Source organism: Megalops cyprinoides, chromosome 9 (assembly GCF_013368585.1).
Source record: "Megalops cyprinoides isolate fMegCyp1 chromosome 9, fMegCyp1.pri, whole genome shotgun sequence".
Lineage (NCBI taxonomy): Eukaryota > Metazoa > Chordata > Actinopteri > Elopiformes > Megalopidae > Megalops > Megalops cyprinoides.
The window spans coordinates 31,639,076-31,659,628 of NC_050591.1; the positions used below are offsets into that span (position 1 = coordinate 31,639,076).

Here is a 20,553-nt window from a genome sequence, read left to right on the forward strand (position 1 = left end):
GGGAGTTCTTGCCAGGGCAAGTGGAGCCATGACAAAAGCTTGAGTAAACTTTTACTCCATATTGCATTGAAATAAAACGAAAATAGCACTACACAATTTGCTTTGAATGCACCATTCTTTTTCCCTCTTTTTTATCTCTTTAAATGGACATAGAAATGATAAATTAAAAAAAAAAAACAATTATTGGTCAGTTTTCCCCCGATGTAAAGAAACACAATTTACATAATTGTCAGCAAAACATAATGGTTCTGATACTGCAATGTATAAAATATGAAGAGATTTGATATTCCTCTCCTGGCAAAGTCTTCAATAACAATCCCCTCCTCCTCGCATGGACTTCAGCTCTCCACAAGCTGTGGACAGAACAGAGATATGTACATCAGTCTCACAGACACAAACAGAGCAAAAAGATACAGAACAGCTGCATTGGATGAACTCATTACTTCGATGGCTCACTGGTCGGGGTATGATCCTTGCTTAGAGTGTGAGAGACACTCTAAGAGAGAGTTCAAATCCCGAACTAGCCCTTGTTTCATGACATTGAGTTGGAAAATGTCAAACGAAGCATGAGATTTGCTCGGTCCCTATTTCAAACCGCTTGACACTGGGACACCAGTGTAGTGCAGTGGTAAGAGGCAGGGCTCATAACCAAAAGGTTGCCAGTTTGATTCCCTGCTGGGGAACTGGTGTTGTTCCCCTACAGCAAGGGTACTTAAACCAGAATTGTCTCAGTAAGTATCCAGCACAAATGGATAGTATGTAAAAACTGTAATCTATGTAAGTTGCTCTGGATAAGACTGTCTGCTAAAATGACAATAATGTATTGTGATGTAACGGTGCCTCTTTTCTGCACCAAAATGGAAAAGAACCTGTCTGAGACACAAGAGAATGTGACAACATCCTCTGTCACAGAATGAAAGGGACGAATGTGGAGTTAGAGTCAGGCACCTCCAGGTCATCCTCCCCAGGCTGGAAGGCCCCGATGGTATTGAGCCCCATGTCAGCAGGGTTTCTGCGCGCTCCCGGTGGCCCCTCTCCCCTCCGTCGCCCCCCCGACCCCCGGGAGGACATGGAGCTGGAGGAGCTGGGGTCCCGGTCCCGGGGGCTCTGCACTGCAGGGAAGGAGGGCCGGCTGTAGGGCGGGATGTCCTCTGAGCCTGGGGGGGGGGGGGGGGGGGGGGGGGGTGAAGAGGGGTCCTAAAAGGTGAGCTCACAAACACCACCACAGTAAAATACCCAGGCTGCTACACTCAACCTTAGACTACATGACATTATTGTCAATTAGCAGACAGAGCGACTTACAAACGTTACAATTTTTACACGCTATCCATTTATACAGCTGGATATTTACTGAGGCAGTTGTGGGTTAAGTACCTTGCCCAAGGGTACAGCAGCAATGCCCCACCAGGGAACTGCACTGGCAACAATTTGGTGGCAAGCCCTGCTCCTTACCACTATGCTACACTGCTGCGCCACCGTAGCGGTGTAAATGCTGCAATGACTCCAGCCTGTGAAGACTTCCAGCACAAAAGAACAGAAGTGTATCCATTCAAGTTAAATGAGCAACAGTGTCAGACCAGGCCAACAACACTCCCAGACCAGCGAGTGGGAGCATAACACTATTCAAGCCCTACCACAGTTAACTTGTGCAACCTGGTTGGACAAGGGAAGGCAAGTATACTACCATATCAGTTACTATCACTCCATATCATCACTCATTAGATCACAGAATCCAAAACACATTACAATACTACACGTAAAATAAACAGCAAGTATTCCAAGTGGCAGGTGTTAGGGGGCAGGGACTGAAGCGGAACCGAGGAGGTGGGACATGGGGTTGTGGTTGTATTGGAACAGATGCATTACATTACATTTCGTTCATTCAGCAGACGTTCTTATCCAGAGTGCCTTTCCAGCACAGAAGAACAGAAGTGTTTCCACGGAGGCTGAATGAGCAGCAGTGAGATGCGGGCCCGCGTGCGAGGCGTACCTGGGTTCTGGCGGGCCCTGGCGCTGGTGCTGGCCTCCTGCTTGGCCCCCTTCCCTCCGCGGCCGGCCTTCTGTCTCTCCTGGGCCTCCCTGCGCTCCGAGGAGCTGGTGCGGGGGTCCGAGCCGTCTCTGGGCCGACTGCCCCCGGTTCCGGCCCTCCTGTCTCCGCCCATCTTCTGTGCCGCCCCACCCCGCCCCTCCTGGGCCAGCTTCCCGGGGTGGCTGGGGGACTTCAGCACCGCTGGTGGGGGGATCGGAGGGGGCGGGAGGTCTGGGGAAAGGCAGACGGACGGGGATAAAAAGGTTACGTTTTGCTTTCTGCTGTAAAACAGGAGAAGCGCTGCTGCATTATGTGGTGAAATTAGAAAGTGCATCACAGCCAGGACTATAGCTGGTTTGTCATGGCTCTGATTCAGACGTCTCACACCTGCAAGGTGAGAGGAAAACAGACAAAGCTTGCAGGCACACAAATACACACTTACTGATGATCGATATTCAGCCACATGTCTTATACATGCTGCACAGGGGGGCGTTTTTGTGTGTGTGTGTGTGTGCGTGTGAATGTGTATGCATATGTGTGTGAGAGAATGTGTGCGTGTGTACATGTGTTTGTGTGTATGTGTATGTGTGTGTGTGTGTGTGTGTGTGTGTGTGTGCGTGTGTGTGTGAGAGATTGAGTGCATATGTGGGTGTGAGAGTGAGTGAGTGTGTGCGCATCTGTATATGTGTGTGTTTCCTGGGGGCCTGGCTCCTCTCACACTCCGCTCTCTCTGTGCAATAATCAATGGCGCCTGTCTTTGGCCATTATTCATAACAGCTCGCTTTCTTTGGGAGGGTGTGACAACATGGGGCCATCGGTGCTCTCCCGAGCGCCCGCGCTCCCGCCAAGGAGAGGGAGACGCTCGCAGGCCAGCCTGGCCTGACAGCGATCGATGGGCTCTCATCTTCTAATCAGCTTCCGAGAGGAGAGACAGAGCTTCGGCGATGCTACGTGCGTTAATCTGTGGCGCTAATCCACGCAGGATTCCGCGGTTAATAAAGATGGCACCGCCGCCGCTCCCTCCGTGTGACCTCGCGGGGCCACTGCCAGTGTGCAGTGCCGTTTGGTTAGCGCTGTCGGAATGCTGTGGCCCCTGCGTTCCGCCGGCTGTGCTAACATTATCAATATTCATATGCACGCTGAGGGGAGGGGGAGGCGACGTCTTCGTTAAGGTGTTGGGCCTCCCGGCGGAAAGAGGGAGGGTTTAATACGGTTTCTCGGTAATCCGCGCCGGCGTGAGCCTCCCGGATCCGCGGTCGGGGCCAGTCGATATCGCGCAGGGGAGAGAGACGTGTCGCCGGGGTGTTTTTTTATACGCCTCTCCCGGGCCTCCTCTCTCAGCCGGGGGGACGGATCAATGCCAGCGTCTCAGAGATACAGCGTGCGGGGCGAGGTTCGACCTCAGCCGGGGCAGGGGGGGGGGATTGGGGGGATGGGCGGAGAGGGAGCACGGGATTTACGGCCCGTAAACAGCAGGTGGCGCTCACTGAACGGATCGAGATTCTCCTCACCAGGCTGCTGGGGAGGGAAGGGTTAACGGCGTACGAGGGGACCGTCTTGGAGGTGCTAAACCCTGATGAGAATCAAGGGAGGAAATCGACTGGGCGACCCCCCCCCCCCCAAACCGCTCAGCAAACAAGGGAGAAATGAGCAGGTCAGAGACACGCATGGACAGAGGGAAGGAGGGAGGGAGGGAAAGAAGGTGAGAGGGCGTGCGGTAGGAAAGGGCGAGGGGGTTCCCAGCTGCCCTATCCGCCTGTCTCTTTACTGCCTGCTTAAGCAGCACAGTATTTATGGGATTTTATGGGTGTTTACGGGTGTCATGGCTGGCCGGCCGGTCTCGGTCAGGCCTAAAATGGTCTGGGCCGAGGGAGACACAGAGGTAGGGAGAGGCGATCGTAATAACGGGAATGCACAGAGAAAGAAATAAAGGGGTGTGGAATTGCTCTGTGGGGGGGTATATACACGCCCAGGCTGGAAGGAGCAGGAGATTTACACCCACAGGGTACCCCCCTGTCGTGCCTCTCCCAGTCTGTCCATGGCAACCAGGAGGGAGGGGAGGGGAGGGGAGGGGTCGTGCAGGACTGGGGTAATAACTTCAGTCTAAGACGAAACCGATTTTAATAAAATCCGATCCGGGTTGGGACAGACGGACAGAAATGAGGTCCTGTCAGCGCCTGTCTCCTTGCAGATCGGAGGGGGGGGATGTGATAGAGGGATGAGACGGAGGGGATGGTTTAGAAAAGGAGGGGAAAGGAAGGGGGGGGGGGAGATTTGATGCGATGATATTGCTGGCTAGGCTCTGCATGCTGGATATTAAATCTCCTTCCGAAAGCTTCCAACACACAAGGACACCTGACACAGAGACGAGGCACCGATGCTCGGACAGACACAGACACAGGTGCGCGCACACACACACACACACACACACACACACACACACACACACACACAGAAACAGACAATTATATGCTCACACAGACACATAAAGCGAGAGAGAAACATACACACAGACAATTATATGCTCACAGACACACAGGGAGAGAGAGAGAGAGAGAGAGAGAGAGAGAGATACAATTACACGCTCACACACAAGACATAGACATGTACACTCATGCATGTGCACACATTCACACACAAAGACAGACAATTATGTGCTCACACAGACCTAACACACATGCATCCGCGTGCGCACACACACACACACACACACACACACACACATACACACAAAATCAGACACATAGACAATGATATGGTCATACAGACACATACACACATGCATACAAACACAGATACGGAAAAACACACATGCTCACACATTGTGTGGACACATGCACGGTACCATCCTCACAATCACGCATACATACAAGCATACACGCGTATACACAGACACAATCAGACAATCAGACACACGCGCGCACACACACACGCACACACAAACATAGCATTCTCCAAAAGTTTCAGTAATTATAATAGCCAGGAACTGGAGCAGATTCAATGAATTTAATTTATACTCCTGGTTATGAATACTGTGGAGGCCAGGGATATTATTTTTGGCAATGATGTGCCCTTATTTACCGGTGTGGGGGGCTGCCAGTTCTGCTAAAAGAGACTCAGACAAAGGAAGGGGTAAAAAAAGAGAGCGAGTCCTGCAAGGTTACTCCATATTTACACGCTCTCCGCTCCGGCTGCTACTTTGTGTTTTCCGCGGGCTTTAAGTGGAAGGTGGCACTTCAATAACGGCCAGAACACCCGGGGCAATTTCATTAGAGGCTGGAACGGGACAACGTCCCGGTGTCAGCGGAGAGGCCTGGACAGAGCTCCCCCGAGACCCCCCCACCCCCCCCCCTTACTGACGGGCCACTGCCTGCTCAGCACCGCGGCGGATTGGAAGTGAAGCCGTGCGGGGGAGGGCAGCAGGGGGGCATTTACTGTCCTGACATGCCCTCTCCTTCACTCAGTGGGGAGTATATGGAAGCTCCAGCCGTTATTTCCCAGTTAAATGGCCAGGGCTCAGACCCGTAACAGCCCCGCAGGGATTGCTTCCTGTACTGCGGCTTGGCTAATGCTCCACAGCTTCACCAGCTTCAACCAGCTTCACGAAGGACCGCCTCCGCCGGCTGAAGTTGGAGGGCGATTGGCCGACATGCGATACACCCTCCCTCTTAAAAAGCTGACAGGACAGTTTCCATCACATATGCAGCATTAACATGGGCTGCTAATTCCCCCAGCTTTACTGCACACACGCTTTTCCCTTTTTTCTTCATAAATCGCACCATAAAAAGCCATAATTACATACCAAACATCAGGAAATCAGCAATGTTTTGATGTGGCAACAACTGCTGACAAAATGCATAATTAACCCTAGATCCCGAGTCTTTGAAAGGCGTTTGAAAAATTGATCATTTGAATTAAGGAAGCGAAAGAGGGGAAAAATGAGATAACAGACACGGTGTGATGGGAGGAATAATGCTTGAGGAGAGAGAAGGCCCTGGGCTGGCGGCGGTGAGGTACCTTCAGGGTAGGCGTCGCGGCGCTGGTGGGCCGGGTGGCCCGTCGGGTGCTGCTTCTGCTTCTTGGGCGGCCGTTTCTGCATGACAGCAGCACTCATGTTGCTGTCGGTGGACACAGGGCTGGTGGGACGGTGGCCCGGAGGGGCCATGTGGTACTTTCGGGCTGGGAAAGCAGGAAGAGGTGACGCTTTGAATGGAGGGACTTTTGGGATTTTTAGAGGTTGCCCTCTAATGCGTTGTAAAATGAACTTTAAAATGTGGAGTTCCATCCTTTCAATATTATTATTATTATTGTCATTTAGCAGGTGCTCGTATCCAGAGTGACTTACATTACATTTACATTACATTACTGATATTTAGCAGACACTCTTATCCAGAGCGACTTACACTGGTTACAGTTTTTTTCCAATGTTATCCAATTATACAAGCTGGATATTTACTGAAGCAACTCAGCAATTCATGCCATCCTGCCCCCATCCCCCGGCCCCCCACCCCTCACCTCCTGGAACCCCCTGCTCGGGCACCACGCCGGGGTACTTGGCCACCTTGAGGCCGGCGTACTCGGCGGCGGCCGCCACGGCCTGGGCGAAGTCGGCGTCGGTGAAGAAGGAGCCGTCGGAAGAGCTGACGGCGCTGGAGCGGCCGGACGAGGCGTTGTCCTCCTCCGAGGCCGAGCCCCAGCCGTTGATCATGGAGCCCGTGACTGAGCTCTCCAGGTCGCCCACGCTGGAGGCGGGCGTCTGCTCCAGGCCCCGCAGGAGGAGCCGGCGCGGGTGCAGCTGCTGCTGGTGGTGGGGGTGGTGCGGGTGGTGGTGGGGGTGGTGGTGGGCCTTGGCCACCTCCGCGTCTGTCTCGTCCCCTTCCTCCTCTTCCTCCTCTTCCTCCTCCTCGAGCCCATCTGTGTCGAGCGCCAGGGGGCTGGAGATGTAGCCGTACGTGTGGGGAGGGGAGAGGGGCCGCGGAGGGGGTGGGGGGCTGACAGTGTGGCGTCTGAAAGGGGGGGAGGGGGGAAACAGTCTCATTATCCATTACATTACATTTAGCAGACACTCTTATCCAGAGCGACTTACGTAGGTTACAATTTTTACATGTTATCCATTTATACAGCTGGATATTTACTGAGGAAGTTCTGGGTTACGTACCTTTGCCCAAGAGCGCAGCAGGAGCGCCGCAGTTGGGAATCGAACAGGCAACCTTTCAGTTACAAGTCCCGCTCCCTACAACTACGCTATATAGCTACCCCAAAGCTTGTGACTTTACTAGTCTGATGCATGATGGGCAATTAATGTACGTTAAAGGACATGACTGTTCATGTTGTGGTTCACATGCAGTGGGTAATGTGGGCAGTTACCTGCGGTCGTGCTGGGCGGGGCCCATGTTTTCGCAACTGTCCGGCAGCATGGGCTGTGTCTCCTCCTGGGGTGAGGGGGTGAGCGTCGCTGTCGACTGGTGGCTGTAGGAGACGGCGGCCGGGGACGAGGCGGCTCCTCGGACGGGGGGCGTGGGCCCTCGCTCCAGCTCCTCTTCCTCCTCTTCTTCCTCCAGCTCGCCCGGCTGCAGGTACATCCGGGACGGAGGCATGGGGCACTGCATGTCCGGGTCGTAGCTGTGGACGCGGGGAGAAACACTCAGCGTGGTACTGTGCTAATGTCCAGACTGATGCCCTACTGTACTATTTTAATACTGAAGCAGACTTAACATCCTATGGTACTATGGTAGTGTGGTAATGCCCAGTCAGACTAAAACCCTATGGCCTGCATGTGTGTGCATATGTGTGTGTGTGTGTGTGTGTGTGTGTGTGTGTGTGTGTGTGTGTGTGTCTCACCTCTCATCCAGAGTTAGAGAATACTCGTCTGTGTTGCGGCAGGGAGGGGGGTTGGCAGGGGGAGGGGGCAGCATATCAGCCCAGTTCATTGTGCTCTGTTTGGACAGTTTGGGTGTCCGTACTCCCTTCTTCTGACCCTGGCTCCCTGTGCAAGCCAGCAATACAAAGGAGCATTAGAGAACACACAGGCAGGGACAAACGTACATACAAGAACACACACACACACACACATACAAGCAAACACATGTAAACAAATGCACACACACATACGTACACCCTCACATGCAAACTCACACACATGCAGATACATGGGAACGCACAGGCACACAAACACACACACACACACACACACATCCAAACAGTGCCCCAATGGCCTCTTATGAATGAAACCAAAATTTCTAGATAAATAAAGAAATTAACAGTGGATCGAAAAAAACAGATTAACAAATGGGGGTAATTTCAATGTGAATGTCGACATTGAAGAAAAAAAAAGGATCATTTTACGCGCCGCAGCGCGACGGCTAATGGAAGCCACCTCGTTATTTATGCAGCCAAAATGTGCATGCGCATTATCTCTCAATTTGTAATTAATGTCAGGGATTCCATCAAAAAACACAGTCATTTTTCAAAAGTAATAATATGCACTGCAGAAAGCGGAGGAATGAAGGGGACCAAATGGAAAAAAAACCATCAGAGGCCAATTAACACCAATGAATTAGAATTCAGGCGCAATGAGCTGTGGTCTCTGGGAGCAGCCGAGGCTGCTGTTTAATTACTTGAACTTCAAATACAATATAAAAATAGATAAGATGCATTAAGGCGGCAGCCTTGCATGGCGTCTGGAATGCGCGTCATTTGTCCTTGTCCGGAAACAAACGCTCGCGCTTTGATGAAATTATCGCTCTCTCCGCCGTGATGAAGGTGATGGTAATTAATGAGCTCACAACAAACTGTGAGAGGATGAGCAACGCAAATGAACTGTCCTGGGATCTGAGGCACAAAAAAAGACAAAAAACTGCCCCCCCCCTTTTTAAATGTCCCGGGACCCTGGGGAGTTACATACTGTTTCTTTCTCTCTCTCTCACACACACACACACACACACACACAAATCATATTCAAATGAAATCCCAGAGAGTCCAATCCCATGATGATCAGAGACGTCCATGAAAATGTTTTACTTTTTGCAAAACTCAGCGTTTTCCATTATCCAAAGGCGACCTGCCCTGCCCATTTTCCTCTAGATGAAATTATTTGGGAATTAGTCAAAATGAGCCTTTTAAAGGCATTGTTTGTTCTTCTCATATTAATATGATTTATTGCTCTTCAGAGATGGATGTGATTTTGAAACAGTCCTCTGGGGCAGAATGTGATTAAGTAGCTTTCGGGAGTTATAATGAAGGGGAAAAAACAACAGCGACGCACATTACTGACACAGCGTACTGCACGAGGGCCCCTGTGGAGAGTCTATCAGAGCCAAATGTGTTGGACTTCTGATGAATAAAGACTTTCACCCCTCCCCCCCCACACACCCCCGAAATCCCCTGTCCCCTCACCCGAGGTGCTGCTGCTGCCTCGGTCCGAGCTGTTGTAGGACCCCCCGGTGTTGAGCTCGTGGGCCTGGCTGTAGGGGATGGTGGCTGGCATGGGGACATCCCCGCCCCTGTAGTGGTCTGTCAATCGGAAAGGGCGGGGGAGAGTTAAGCATGCATGAAGGAGGCCGGGCAGCGTTCTCAAAGCTGCTCACTGTCCCCGTGCCTCCCACGTGTGTGAGACCCAAAGATGGCAGGGGACGAGAAAGGTGGAAAAGGAAGAAAGAAAGAGGTGAAAGCAGGGGTCCAACGGGCAGGGTCGAAGCACAGAGCCTGGGCCTCGAGACATACACTGTACACACAGTACACACAATACATCTACAGAAAGTGCGGGGAAAGTATGTGCTCTGCTACAGTTCCTGTGAATGTTCAGACATGGGCGACAGCAATTAACCAACCTGATGACTGTAGGCAACAACCACTCAAAGAGAGGACAGGAGAATTCTGAATTCCGACACATTGTGATGACATAATACAGTAACAGTAAGAGGAAATATACCTGCAATACGTGTGCATGTATATATGTATGTAATTTTTCCCCACATGCATGTGAATGTAATATCTTTGAGTGTTCTGGTGCATGCTGAGAAAAGATTCGGCTCTACAGAAGTAGAGAAGGTAAACACTGGCTCTGTAAAGGTGACCCATTCTCACTCTCTCCCATTCTGTGTCAGTCATGCTCACTGCAGCGGGGAGTCTTGTGAATTTGGACAGGTTTACGCTAATGCTAACCAGTAGTAATCTCAGACACAGGAAGTTTCAAATCCTCAACACTTTCATGCTTTTAAAAGTGGAACATTCTCACTCGAGGATGAGACAGGTTTTGATCCACAAGGACAGCAGAAATTACCTACAGTTTAGCCATGCATTGTTAAATCAGTTATCCATGCAAGCACAAAAAAAAAAAACTTGAGCAAAACGCTGGACAGGTGGTGGGAACGAGAGGAAGAGTCCAACGGAAGAGTAACCATGTTGATGTTGAGGAAAAAGAAATGGTTTGAAAGCTTCTGCGTGGTTTTAAGAGGGGTCGTTTGCTGAAGAGATGGGAGTGGGACAGGGCGTGTCTGGATGCCCTGATGACCTCACCGCTCTCCGCCACTCACCCTTGTTCAGCTTGTTCTGCTCCATGATGTTGTACTGCAGCTGTGACGTCACTTCCTGCTGCTTCTGCTGCTGGGCAGTGGGAGGCTTCCAGCAGTGCTTCTCGTTGAGGTCGCCGCCGGCCCCGCCCCCTCCGCTCCCGCCCCCACCCCCGACCCCGACCCCGCTGTTGATGTTGTTGCTCATGATGCTGGACTGGATGAGCTGGGTGGTGGCGTAGGGCGTGGGCTGGCCCCCGGGCCCCACGAAGCGGCCGTCCTTCAGGTTGGGGCTGTTGAAGGTCTTCATCTCGTTGATCTTGTTGGACAGGTCCACGTCGCCGTACACGCCCGACTCCGGCACCATCAGGTTCGTCTGCTTGTTCTCCAGCTGGTTGTTGTAGTTGGCGATGCAGTCAGCTGAAGACCATGGAGGGTGGGGGGAGGGGTTTAGTGAAAGAGTTTGCAAGTTCACGATGCACGATGGCTGTGTGAAGGCCCTTCATACCATTCATGTCTAATGGATATTTTGAAATACCCCATCAATTCTATATTATATTCGCTGCAACTTCAGAACACAGCATTTCTTCCCCCCAGACTGAGGAAATGAAATTCTTTTTACCTCAATATTAAATGTGACACTATTATTTAAAGCTGGCGAGGGACTGGAAAAGCATTACGCCTGTGCCGTTCAGCCCCTCTCTCCAAAATGCTCACCTCTCCTCTGCTTCATGACCGATCACCCCCCTGGCCCCTGTCTGAGCTGGGGGCGGGGGGGCGGGTTCACTCATTGAGCGGGGCATTTCCGACACATCTGTATCAAAGGCCAGAGAGGAGCTGCCACAGCATGCATGACGCTCCGCTGACATATCCAATTTTCCCCGCTCATAAAATATTTAAATCGTCAAAAGGGTTAAGAGGCGAGCCGAGGAGGTATACAGCAAGGGCGGCCATAGGTGCATGCAGGAAGGGCTCCGGTTTCCAGGAAGCCGAGGAAATCTGACACACTTCAAAAGGTAGACGTTAAAAAAAGGGGTCTAGGTGAGAGATAAGAGACTTTAAACTCTTCCCCTGCTTTCTGTCTGTCACCCATCCACCGAAGCAGTTAATTTCCACAAAGTTGGGCTTTTTTTTTTTTTTTTTTGCTCACGCAAAGCAAGCGGGAGGCGAGCTCTTAAATGGGTTAGTCAGCATCGTTCCCTGTCATGCGAGTGAGCAGGGGGAACGGTGTTTAGCGTGTTATCCTCTCTCAAAACAACTGTCACGAGCCGCAAAAGCTGCCGGGGAAGGGGAAGTCAAACAGCAGACGATTACACAAAGAGGAAATAAGACGAGTTCAAACGCTGCTATTCGGAAAGGCTGCGGAAGTGTCATGCATGAGGATGGGAGCTCGGGATTTTAAGGCCTGGATGTGACACAGCTGTCGTACCCCTGGGTAAGGCACTTAACCTTACCGCGGAACTGCAGCTAAGTAACACCGCGGACTGAATGGGGCTCGGTGAGCTTCTTTCAGCGAGCAGAACCGAAAGCCGAAAAGAAGCCGAAAGCCTGCGTGAAGGAGCGGGCAGGTGTCACCACCACCCTCTGGAGAGGTGGAGCGATAAAACGCCACCACCATCCCGTGTCTTCCACAGTTTGGCCAATCTGAGCATATCTCGGGGCGGAGGTCAGGGCTGGGCTGGGGTGCGAGCAGGCCTGGACCATGCCCCTGGCTGCCTCGGGCCCGGAGCGGTGTGTGTTTTTTTTTTTTTTTTCCGGACTGCGGACACTTAGCTCTTTTGTGTGGGTCTTTTGGCCCACGGAGCCAAGCTCTCTCTCCCCTTTGTTTCTGAAATTACTGCTGACTGGACTAAAAGGCCACCTGGAAGGATGGCAAGTCCCTCTCCCTCTCTCTTTTTCTCTCTTTCCCTCTCCCTCCCTCTCTCCCACCCTCTCTCTCTCCCCCATTCCCTCCCTTTCTCTCTCGTAAGGCTTTATCCCTCCATCTTTGACTCTCTCTCTCTCTCTCTTAACCTCCCTGCCTTTCTCTCTCTCTCTCGTTCCCTCAGTACTTCCAGGTGCTCCTCTCTTTTCGGCATTGGCCACACGCTGCAGTCCTATCCTGACCTCTATGGCTGCTCCACATTTCTTAAATAACTGAGCACTTAGGGGAAATTACATTAGGGGCTATAACAACAGTATGGAAATCAGTAAAGCAATTCGATTAGCAGCAAAGTAAACCCATAAGCTCCTTCCAGCACATTCTTTTTATTTCCTGCCTAAAACAGCCCCGCTTTAACCTCCTACAAATCAAGCGCCCCCGCCCCTCCCTCTACCCCGGGCTACTGGCAAACGTCAGCCATTCTGGAGGGTGACAGTGTCCTCATCCCCACGGGAACGGCTTATGGGTTCGGATACCTCTGTCTTCGGGGATCAGGAATGAATATGGGGAAAAGATGCTATGTCCGGTATTTTTTTTATCCCCAAATAACCATGATATTGACTCGCTGAACTTATTTTTTGCGAATACATCACTATCCAAGATATATGAGATCTTTGAAAGGCACTGTGTTCCATGAGAGGACAGAACACCGGGACGCTGTCTGGTTGGAAGGACCAAGCACTTATATCAGCCTCTTAAGGGCCTTTGTCTTCTTTGTGTAATTGATGCATTTAACACAAGCCTTTCCTCCGGGTTACATATCAAAAACCTAATTTCTTGATATGCTTTCAAGATTTACACATATATACAAAAGGTTAATTGCCTGTAGCTGAGGGACCATCACTCAGTTTTCCTTACATACACTAAGCCTTGGCCCAAGTATACCGTGCTTTGTTTGCTAGTTCATGTTTAGCCTTAGCTGGAGTTCGCACATACAAAACCTGTGGGCGTTCATGTCTCACAGCCCACTCTCAGACCTCTCTTTATCTTGAACGTGACCCTCCAGGAGCCGAGTAGCTCTGCTATGCAGTGTCTACTCTCTGCCAGGTTCTCGTCCGTGAGGGTGCGAGCCTCATCCTTCCCTCCCGGCTGCGGGCGGGACGGGGGAACTCACCGGGGCGGCTGACCCTTCCCTCCCGGCTGCGGGCGGGATGGGGGGACTCACCGGGGCGGCTGACCCTTCCCTCCCGGCTGCGGGCGGGATGGGGGGACTCACCGGGGCGGCTGTAGGTGGCCAGGTTGCTGTCGCTGTTGCCGTTGCTGGCGGTGCAGCAGCTGATGCTGCAGTCGTTGTGGTTGGAGCAGGTGTTGGGCCAGGTGTCGGCCAGCCAGGGCTGGGAGGCGGGCTCCCCGATGTTCAGGAGGCCGGGCCTGTCGGAGCACAAGAAGAGCCAGACACAACATTACATTACATCACATCATTACACTCTTACCCAGAGCGACTTCCAAATAAGTGCATCACCGTTCTACAAGTAGTTATCAAGAAGTATTATAAGAGGTCAGTAAGATACTGAGTTAAGTACTAAACTAGTGTGGATTGCTTTTTTTTAATAGAAAATAGGGATCAATAGAATAGGTGCAGCGGAAGGTAGACTAGAGATACAGCTTGAAGAGATGAGTTTTCAGCTTTCTCTTGAAGGCGCCCAGAGTGTCTGTTGTACGAATCTCTGCAGGAAGCTCATTCCACCAGTGTGGAGCCAGTACTGAGAAGAGGCGGGTCTGAGAGATGCTGCCCTTGTATTTTGGGACACAGAGGCAACCCGAGGTAGCAGAGCGCAGCCAAGTTAGACGCATAGACCCGCATAGGTAGAGGGAGAGGAGTCAGCGCCGATTCGGGCGAGAGCTGCAATGCGCTGGTGCCGAGGTGCACCTGCTACATAACGCCGAGCAGTGCACAGCCATTGGCCAGATGCTCCTTGGAGGTGAGGGAGAGGAAAGCGGCCAGTGACCAATCGGTGCACACTGAACCAACTGCACACTGAACCAACCTCAGTTCAGTTCTGCTTTTTATCAGTACCTGGGGCTTTTTTATGGGAAAATAAATTCAGGTAAAGTGCTTGTTTTGGACTATCTAGCATTTAAACCAACTTCACTGCCTCATGTGCTCTTGGTACAAGCAGCACTTTACTGCTGTTCAAATATTTGTTTAATTTTTTTCAAGAAAAACTTAATAGTTAATTGGATAGACTCTCCATTCCATCTCTACATTAAAAAGATCATTTTTCAGGGAACTGCTCGAGGTGGTCTTTAAATTCGGAGTAACACAACCTCTATCAATAACACCGTTCAATCTGTAAACCCCATAAAGGTAACGTATATTAAACATAATTAAACCTTTACAATCTGTAAATAATGATTCGTCCTTCGGGGTGGGGTATGTCTGCTGCGTGGGTGAGCAAGCGTGGGTGCTGCGGGTTCCGAGAGCGTGTCACGGTTCCGGAATGTGCCGGCGTTCCTCCGGCCTTCTGCCGCGCAGCTCCTTGCTCTCTCCCCGGCTCTGCTCCAGCTCGACCCTCCCCACCCGGGGCACTGATGTGCATTAAGGGGGGATCTGGGCTAAATAGATTGTGTGCGCTCGGCCTGCTCCTGGCGGATGACATTGGCTCTCTTGGTGGTCAGCGCAGGGAGCGAAAACAAAACGCTATGAATGCTGGGAAATGGGCTAAGGCATGTCCAAGGCAAGAATGCTTTCCCGGTGCCTTAACCACATCGCTACCGTTTTAAAAGCAGAAAAACGGAGTATAAAGTGCTTCTGGAAAAGGGACACACAAATTGGATGAAATGGTAATATATATTAAATATAGCTGTAGGGATGGCTACTCTGGAAATGACACACAGTGCTATTTCTTCCAGAGAAGCCAACCTGGACTACTGAAGAAAAACCCAGTACATGGTTAGGTGGACAAAAGGCACGGCTCCACACCACCCCTCTCCTTCTCCTTCTCTCTCTCCGTCTCCCTCTCTCTCTCTCCATCTCCCTCTCCCTCACCCAGACTCTGTGAAACCAGCTGACTCTGCGCTTTCTCTACTCCACATCCTAACTGACAGAGCTTAAAGCTGAAATGTGAAACCCTAAATCTTCCGCTCTCACACACACACACACACACACACAGACAGAAATGAGTACATACGTACACACATACGCACATGTGTGCGCGCCCACACACACACACACACACACGCATGTGCTCACATACGCGCAAAAAAATATGCAGAGTCTGGGAACCATAAAAAGGTCCTAGCTTCAGCTTTGTCTTTCACATTTCACCATGATAAAATTTCACAAAAGCCCTTCCCATACAATCGAACCTCTTCCTGCTGTCTGCATCTAACCCTGTCCTTTCAGTTCACATTTAAATGGCCACTGTCACATGAAATTCTGCAAAACACCCAATTCAGTCAGAGCACTGTATCTCGTGAGGAGATAAATAACATTTCCACCACACAGAATGATAGTCTAATTGAATACAGCCCTGGGCTTCTCTCTGGATAGGAAACTGATAGCCTTCATGCTAAAAAAGCTGGAGACACAGTGAACCGATATGGTGGACAAGCTTTGACTGCTTTCTACACCACTAACTGTACGAGTCCGTCGTGCACGTCAGTGAGTGCAGGGCATGTTAAAATCATGCACCAGGGTGAAAGCTGTCTGCATTACACGAGTTGTCTGGGTGATGGGGTTGCAGGGTGGTGGGAGGGTGAGTCTTCTGTAAACGGACACCTTTCTGCTGACCATCTATAATGCCTGTACGTCCATCCAGTCCACTGAATGCACCGAGAAGGCTGGACACACGTTAACGCTGCCTCACTCACCCACAGGTATCGGCTGCACCCGCTTGCTCAGGGTGGGAAAACGTGTTTAGTAGATGGGGTTCTCTTTTGTCTCTCCCCCCAAAACCCACTCCCCCACCTCGTGTTGGCCTGCATCGCAGAGCAGGCTTTAGGCAGTCAAAGCACTCCCCCTGGTGTCCGTGAGTGGGAAGTGCGCTGCTGACCCCTCCCCGCTCACCCACTCCTCCTGCTCCGACTCGCTTTCCACCCTTTTTTTTCTCCTCCTCCTGCCTCTTCTTCACAGGTCATCCCTCTCTCTTTTTTCCCCTCTCTTTTCTCCTCCTAAGCTGCTGCGCAAGGCTTATTCACCCAGTGCTCGCCCTCACCCTCTTTTGGGGACAGGGACGTTGCGTGTGCAACTCTCTCTCCCAAACCGGAACACAAAAGCTCCATGCTCAAGCACAATCGTGGGCTGCCATGTTTCACAACTTCTCATTACAAACGTAATGCTCACACATTCTGTTTCAATTATTAAACACCCCCGCAATGTTTCAATGTTAATACATCCCATATGCACACGCTACTTCCAGAATAATTCTTCATAAAGGCTCATTATTGCGGTATGTAATTATAACCTGTTCAACAACATATAATGGAATACATAATAGCCTGAAATTTCAACTAATGCAGAGAGTTTAATCAAGCTGACAGAGCTGAGAAAAGGATAAATTGATGCAATTTCTGGATGAAAAATAATTTAAATTCCAGCAGAGAACTGTAAAATCAGTGTGAAAATTCATTCAGCACTGCAGTCTAGGCAATGTGGTTTAACAGAGGAAATCTCTGTTGCACTGATGGTACATACTAAAATGGTGTCTCTCTGACACACAAACGCGTATGCACGCACACACACAATCACAAATGTTAGAGACAATACAAATATTCTGCACAAAGTGATGTTAGAAGCAGTACCATTGTCACATAAAACACAATAACGTCAGAACTGACATCACGCATAAACACACTGACCTCACAGACAGCACCAATCAACCCAAACATACCAGTTTTACTGACTGTATCAATAACATCACACATAAAACAGTGATGCTATAGACAGTACAGACAACACACACTAAGACATACAGATGTTACAGACAACACAAGTATCACACATACAGCACAGCAATGCTGAGATACAGGTAGAATCTTACCTTCCACCACTGCTAACAGCCTCTCCTCCACGCTGATAGGACACTGGAAAAGCAGAAACAGATGGACACTTTATTAAACTGACAGACAGACAGACAGCTCCCTTACAGGCAGAAATGGCAGACAGACATGTGGCCAGGACACACCCTCTTTTCAATTAATGATCTGATTTGTCATTTGATAAACCCCGCCTCCTTGCTGCCATTCACATAGCAATGCAATACCCATTCCGAGGGTAGTGCCGTGCCTTCACACACACACACAAACATGGACACTGGACGCTTCACCCCATGCTGTGTGGAACAGACTCTGTGTTTGTGCATGTGCGTCCGAGTGTGTGTGTGTGTGCGTGTGAGTGAGTGAATGTTTCGCCCCAGGCCGTGTGGATCTGGCTTAGTGTGTGCGCGCGCGTGTGTGTGTGAGGGGCTTAGAGGGTCTGTGCGTGGCGGCAGTCTCATGCCGTCGCTGGTGTGCGTTTGAAGCCCGCCGCACTGGAAGTTGGGTGCTTTCAAGGAGCATTTAAGCCGCCGGTGTGTGTGAGGGAGAGATAAACTCGCACTTTAATTACAGTCTCTTTCAGGGGGGATTTAACGGAACAGCCAGGCTGTTTTCTTCTGCCCCCTAAACAGGAAGCTGCACGGAGCTTGACTCTAGCGTAGCTCTCGCAGGTCCATACAACACTAACACAAAGAACGGATCAGCACCGCTCGGAGTCGCAATAAAAAAACGCCCGGATGACGCTGACGTTAGCGCAATGGCGTTCCAACCGTGACAGACATCAAAGGTGGCAGGAGGAAGGTGGGACAAATAACCTGACAATAGCAGGTGAGATTAAGAGTGCCGGTGTGACAGCTAGGCTGTGGTGGGGGGCTGGGGGGGTGAGCTAAATAAAATCAGCTCCACCTGCAGATGCTCCTGAAGTGTGCGTGAAACTATAACGCAACAATAAAAGCATTAAACATGATCCTAGGGCCCCGAGGCAGACCGGGGAATGAAACAAAAAGCCCACAGTTTAGACTCAGCTCCGGCTCTGCAGTGAGGGGATTAGTCATTTTAACCACACTGTTCCCACAGCCTGCTCCGGCTGCTCCTTACAGGACACAGCTATGCGACAAGTGCCGACACGGTGTGCTCACACACCCGAAAGAGGCAGGGAAAGAGAGCGGGGGGAGGACTGCAGGCAGCCGGTAGGTACGGAGAACAAAGAGAAAAGAATGGATTCTTATTGGAAATTCATATCAGAAGTTACTTTACTGCCACTACTCTCCACTGTTTATCAAGTACAGGCTTCTGGAATATGTGCGTTTCCTGTGTCCGTGAAATGGACTTCAGTACATTCAGAAAAAGCAGCAGCGTGAATGTGGAGGGAGGAAGGGGAGAGAGAGAGAGAGAGAGAGAGAGAGAGAGAGAGGGAGAGAAAGAGAGACAGAGAGAGAGAGCGAGAGGGAGAGAGAGAGAGAGGGAGAGAGGAAGAGAGCAGATAGGGAGGGAGAGAGAGAGAGAGAGAGAGAGAGAGAGAGAGAGAGAGAGAGAGAAAGAGGGAGAGGGAGAGAGGAAGAGAGCAGAGAGGGAGAGAGAGAGAGAAAGAGAGAGGGAGAGAGAGAGAGAGAGAGAGAGAGAGAGAGAGAGAGAAGAGCAGAGCAGTAGACTCCTCTTTGCCTCTTCTCTCCCTGGAATGTCAGTGTCACTCCAGTTCACAGACACATTACAGATCTCTCTCCACAGCCAAAGCTCTCTAATTGGGACATGTGAGCTCTCGTGTGTCATACTCCTAAATCCTGTCTGAAGAACTGAGGCGGGCAGCAGCGCTTTGATCAAGTCGCACAGCGTTTTAATAGCTTCTTAGTAACACGTCTCACTCCGCTTTAAGTGTTTTAGGCTGATGTGCCCTGACGACTCAGGAGGAACGTCCCTTTGATATTTCCTTAAACCTCGGACCAGATTTTCTCCCCTAAGTTCGTGCATGTATTTTTAAATGGTGTGCGTGCCTCCCAAACTCGCTCATTTGCCATGGAGAGCAGAACTGCTGTGCTGTCAGCAGAATAACTATGGGCCTCTTAAAGCTGTATGATGTGATAAATGATACACAAAGGGACAGAACTGGGGTTAAACAGCACAGAGAGTTAAATAATGACAGTGGAAAAGAGGCCAGGGTGTATGGTACATACCTGTTGGAGTGAAAGTAAAGGATGGAACTGCAGGGAAAAGAAACAAAGACACATTACTACAACCATGAATTAAGCAATGCATCCTAATGCGCTATTTACAGTAGTACAGCCTCACCCACATTTGACAGATGCGCTGATCTGGAGTGACTTACGAAGAAAAAAATGCGAACACACGCACACACTCATGCACGCACGCACACACGCATGCCCACACACACAGACACCTACACCTATACACATACGCAGCAATGAAAACCAACCACATCTCTGAAAAACCACTGTCAAGCCCCACTGTCAATGGACTGTTTTTTGTGAGAGGTTAAGGTGATGGCCACCATCTCTCACCTATCCCCTCTCACTGCAGCTCGGTACAGGGACCCCTGCTGGGGCAGGTGCCGTTTCCACTCCAGGCCCAGGCTGTCAGAGGCCTGCTGGGCCCGGGGCACACACAGGGGGCAAGGCGCCATCTCCCTCCCACGCCGCATCACGGACACATCTCAATTATTAGCGGCGTGACACAGGGGGGACTCCCACACAAAAAACGCGGCGAAGGAGAGCGACAGCGAGAGGGAGAGAGGAGAGCGAGAGAGCTAGGTTTCGGTTTGTTTGACTACAGCGTGCCTGTCGCGGCCACAAAGGCCACCCTATCCCACCGCTGTTTGTGCAAAGATTTTCCAGGTTTGTGGTGGTATTTCCACCCCGAGCGCTTAGTGAACACAAACAGCGGCTTCCGTGCTGGCTTGGAGCAGAGGCCTCTGGCTCTACCCTGACAGCACAGGAACGAGGGAGAGCTGCCCAACACACTCCACCAGACCATGGTGAGGCTGTCCTCAGCTCCTCATCTCCCTTCCCGTCCAGCGAGCGTTGCCGTCCCTAAAATTCCACGCTAACCTGCTCTTTGTTCAGCCTTTTCCATTGTTGTCTTTGAGGTCGCAGCCCGCAGAG

At 50.9% G+C, this 20,553-nt stretch overlaps 1 protein-coding gene across 1 annotated transcript in view; it reads right to left on the reverse strand.

Annotated features, from left to right (window-relative positions):
• Positions 1 to 201: 201 nt before the first annotated feature.
• The window catches only part of robo1 (roundabout, axon guidance receptor, homolog 1 (Drosophila)), a 325,278-nt gene continuing 304,926 nt past the window's right edge, over positions 202 to 20,553 (reverse strand). The window contains exons 21-32 of the mRNA XM_036536220.1: positions 19,609 to 19,635; positions 17,443 to 17,485; positions 13,677 to 13,831; positions 10,564 to 10,959; positions 9,425 to 9,541; positions 7,871 to 8,015; positions 7,397 to 7,651; positions 6,545 to 7,035; positions 6,047 to 6,208; positions 1,991 to 2,260; positions 949 to 1,157; positions 202 to 353 (exon numbers count right to left, since the gene is read on the reverse strand). Of these exons, the coding sequence (XP_036392113.1) occupies positions 339 to 353; positions 949 to 1,157; positions 1,991 to 2,260; positions 6,047 to 6,208; positions 6,545 to 7,035; positions 7,397 to 7,651; positions 7,871 to 8,015; positions 9,425 to 9,541; positions 10,564 to 10,959; positions 13,677 to 13,831; positions 17,443 to 17,485; positions 19,609 to 19,635 (2,285 nt within the window). The 3' untranslated portion in view covers positions 202 to 338. The remainder of the gene's footprint in view (positions 354 to 948; positions 1,158 to 1,990; positions 2,261 to 6,046; positions 6,209 to 6,544; positions 7,036 to 7,396; positions 7,652 to 7,870; positions 8,016 to 9,424; positions 9,542 to 10,563; positions 10,960 to 13,676; positions 13,832 to 17,442; positions 17,486 to 19,608; positions 19,636 to 20,553) is intronic.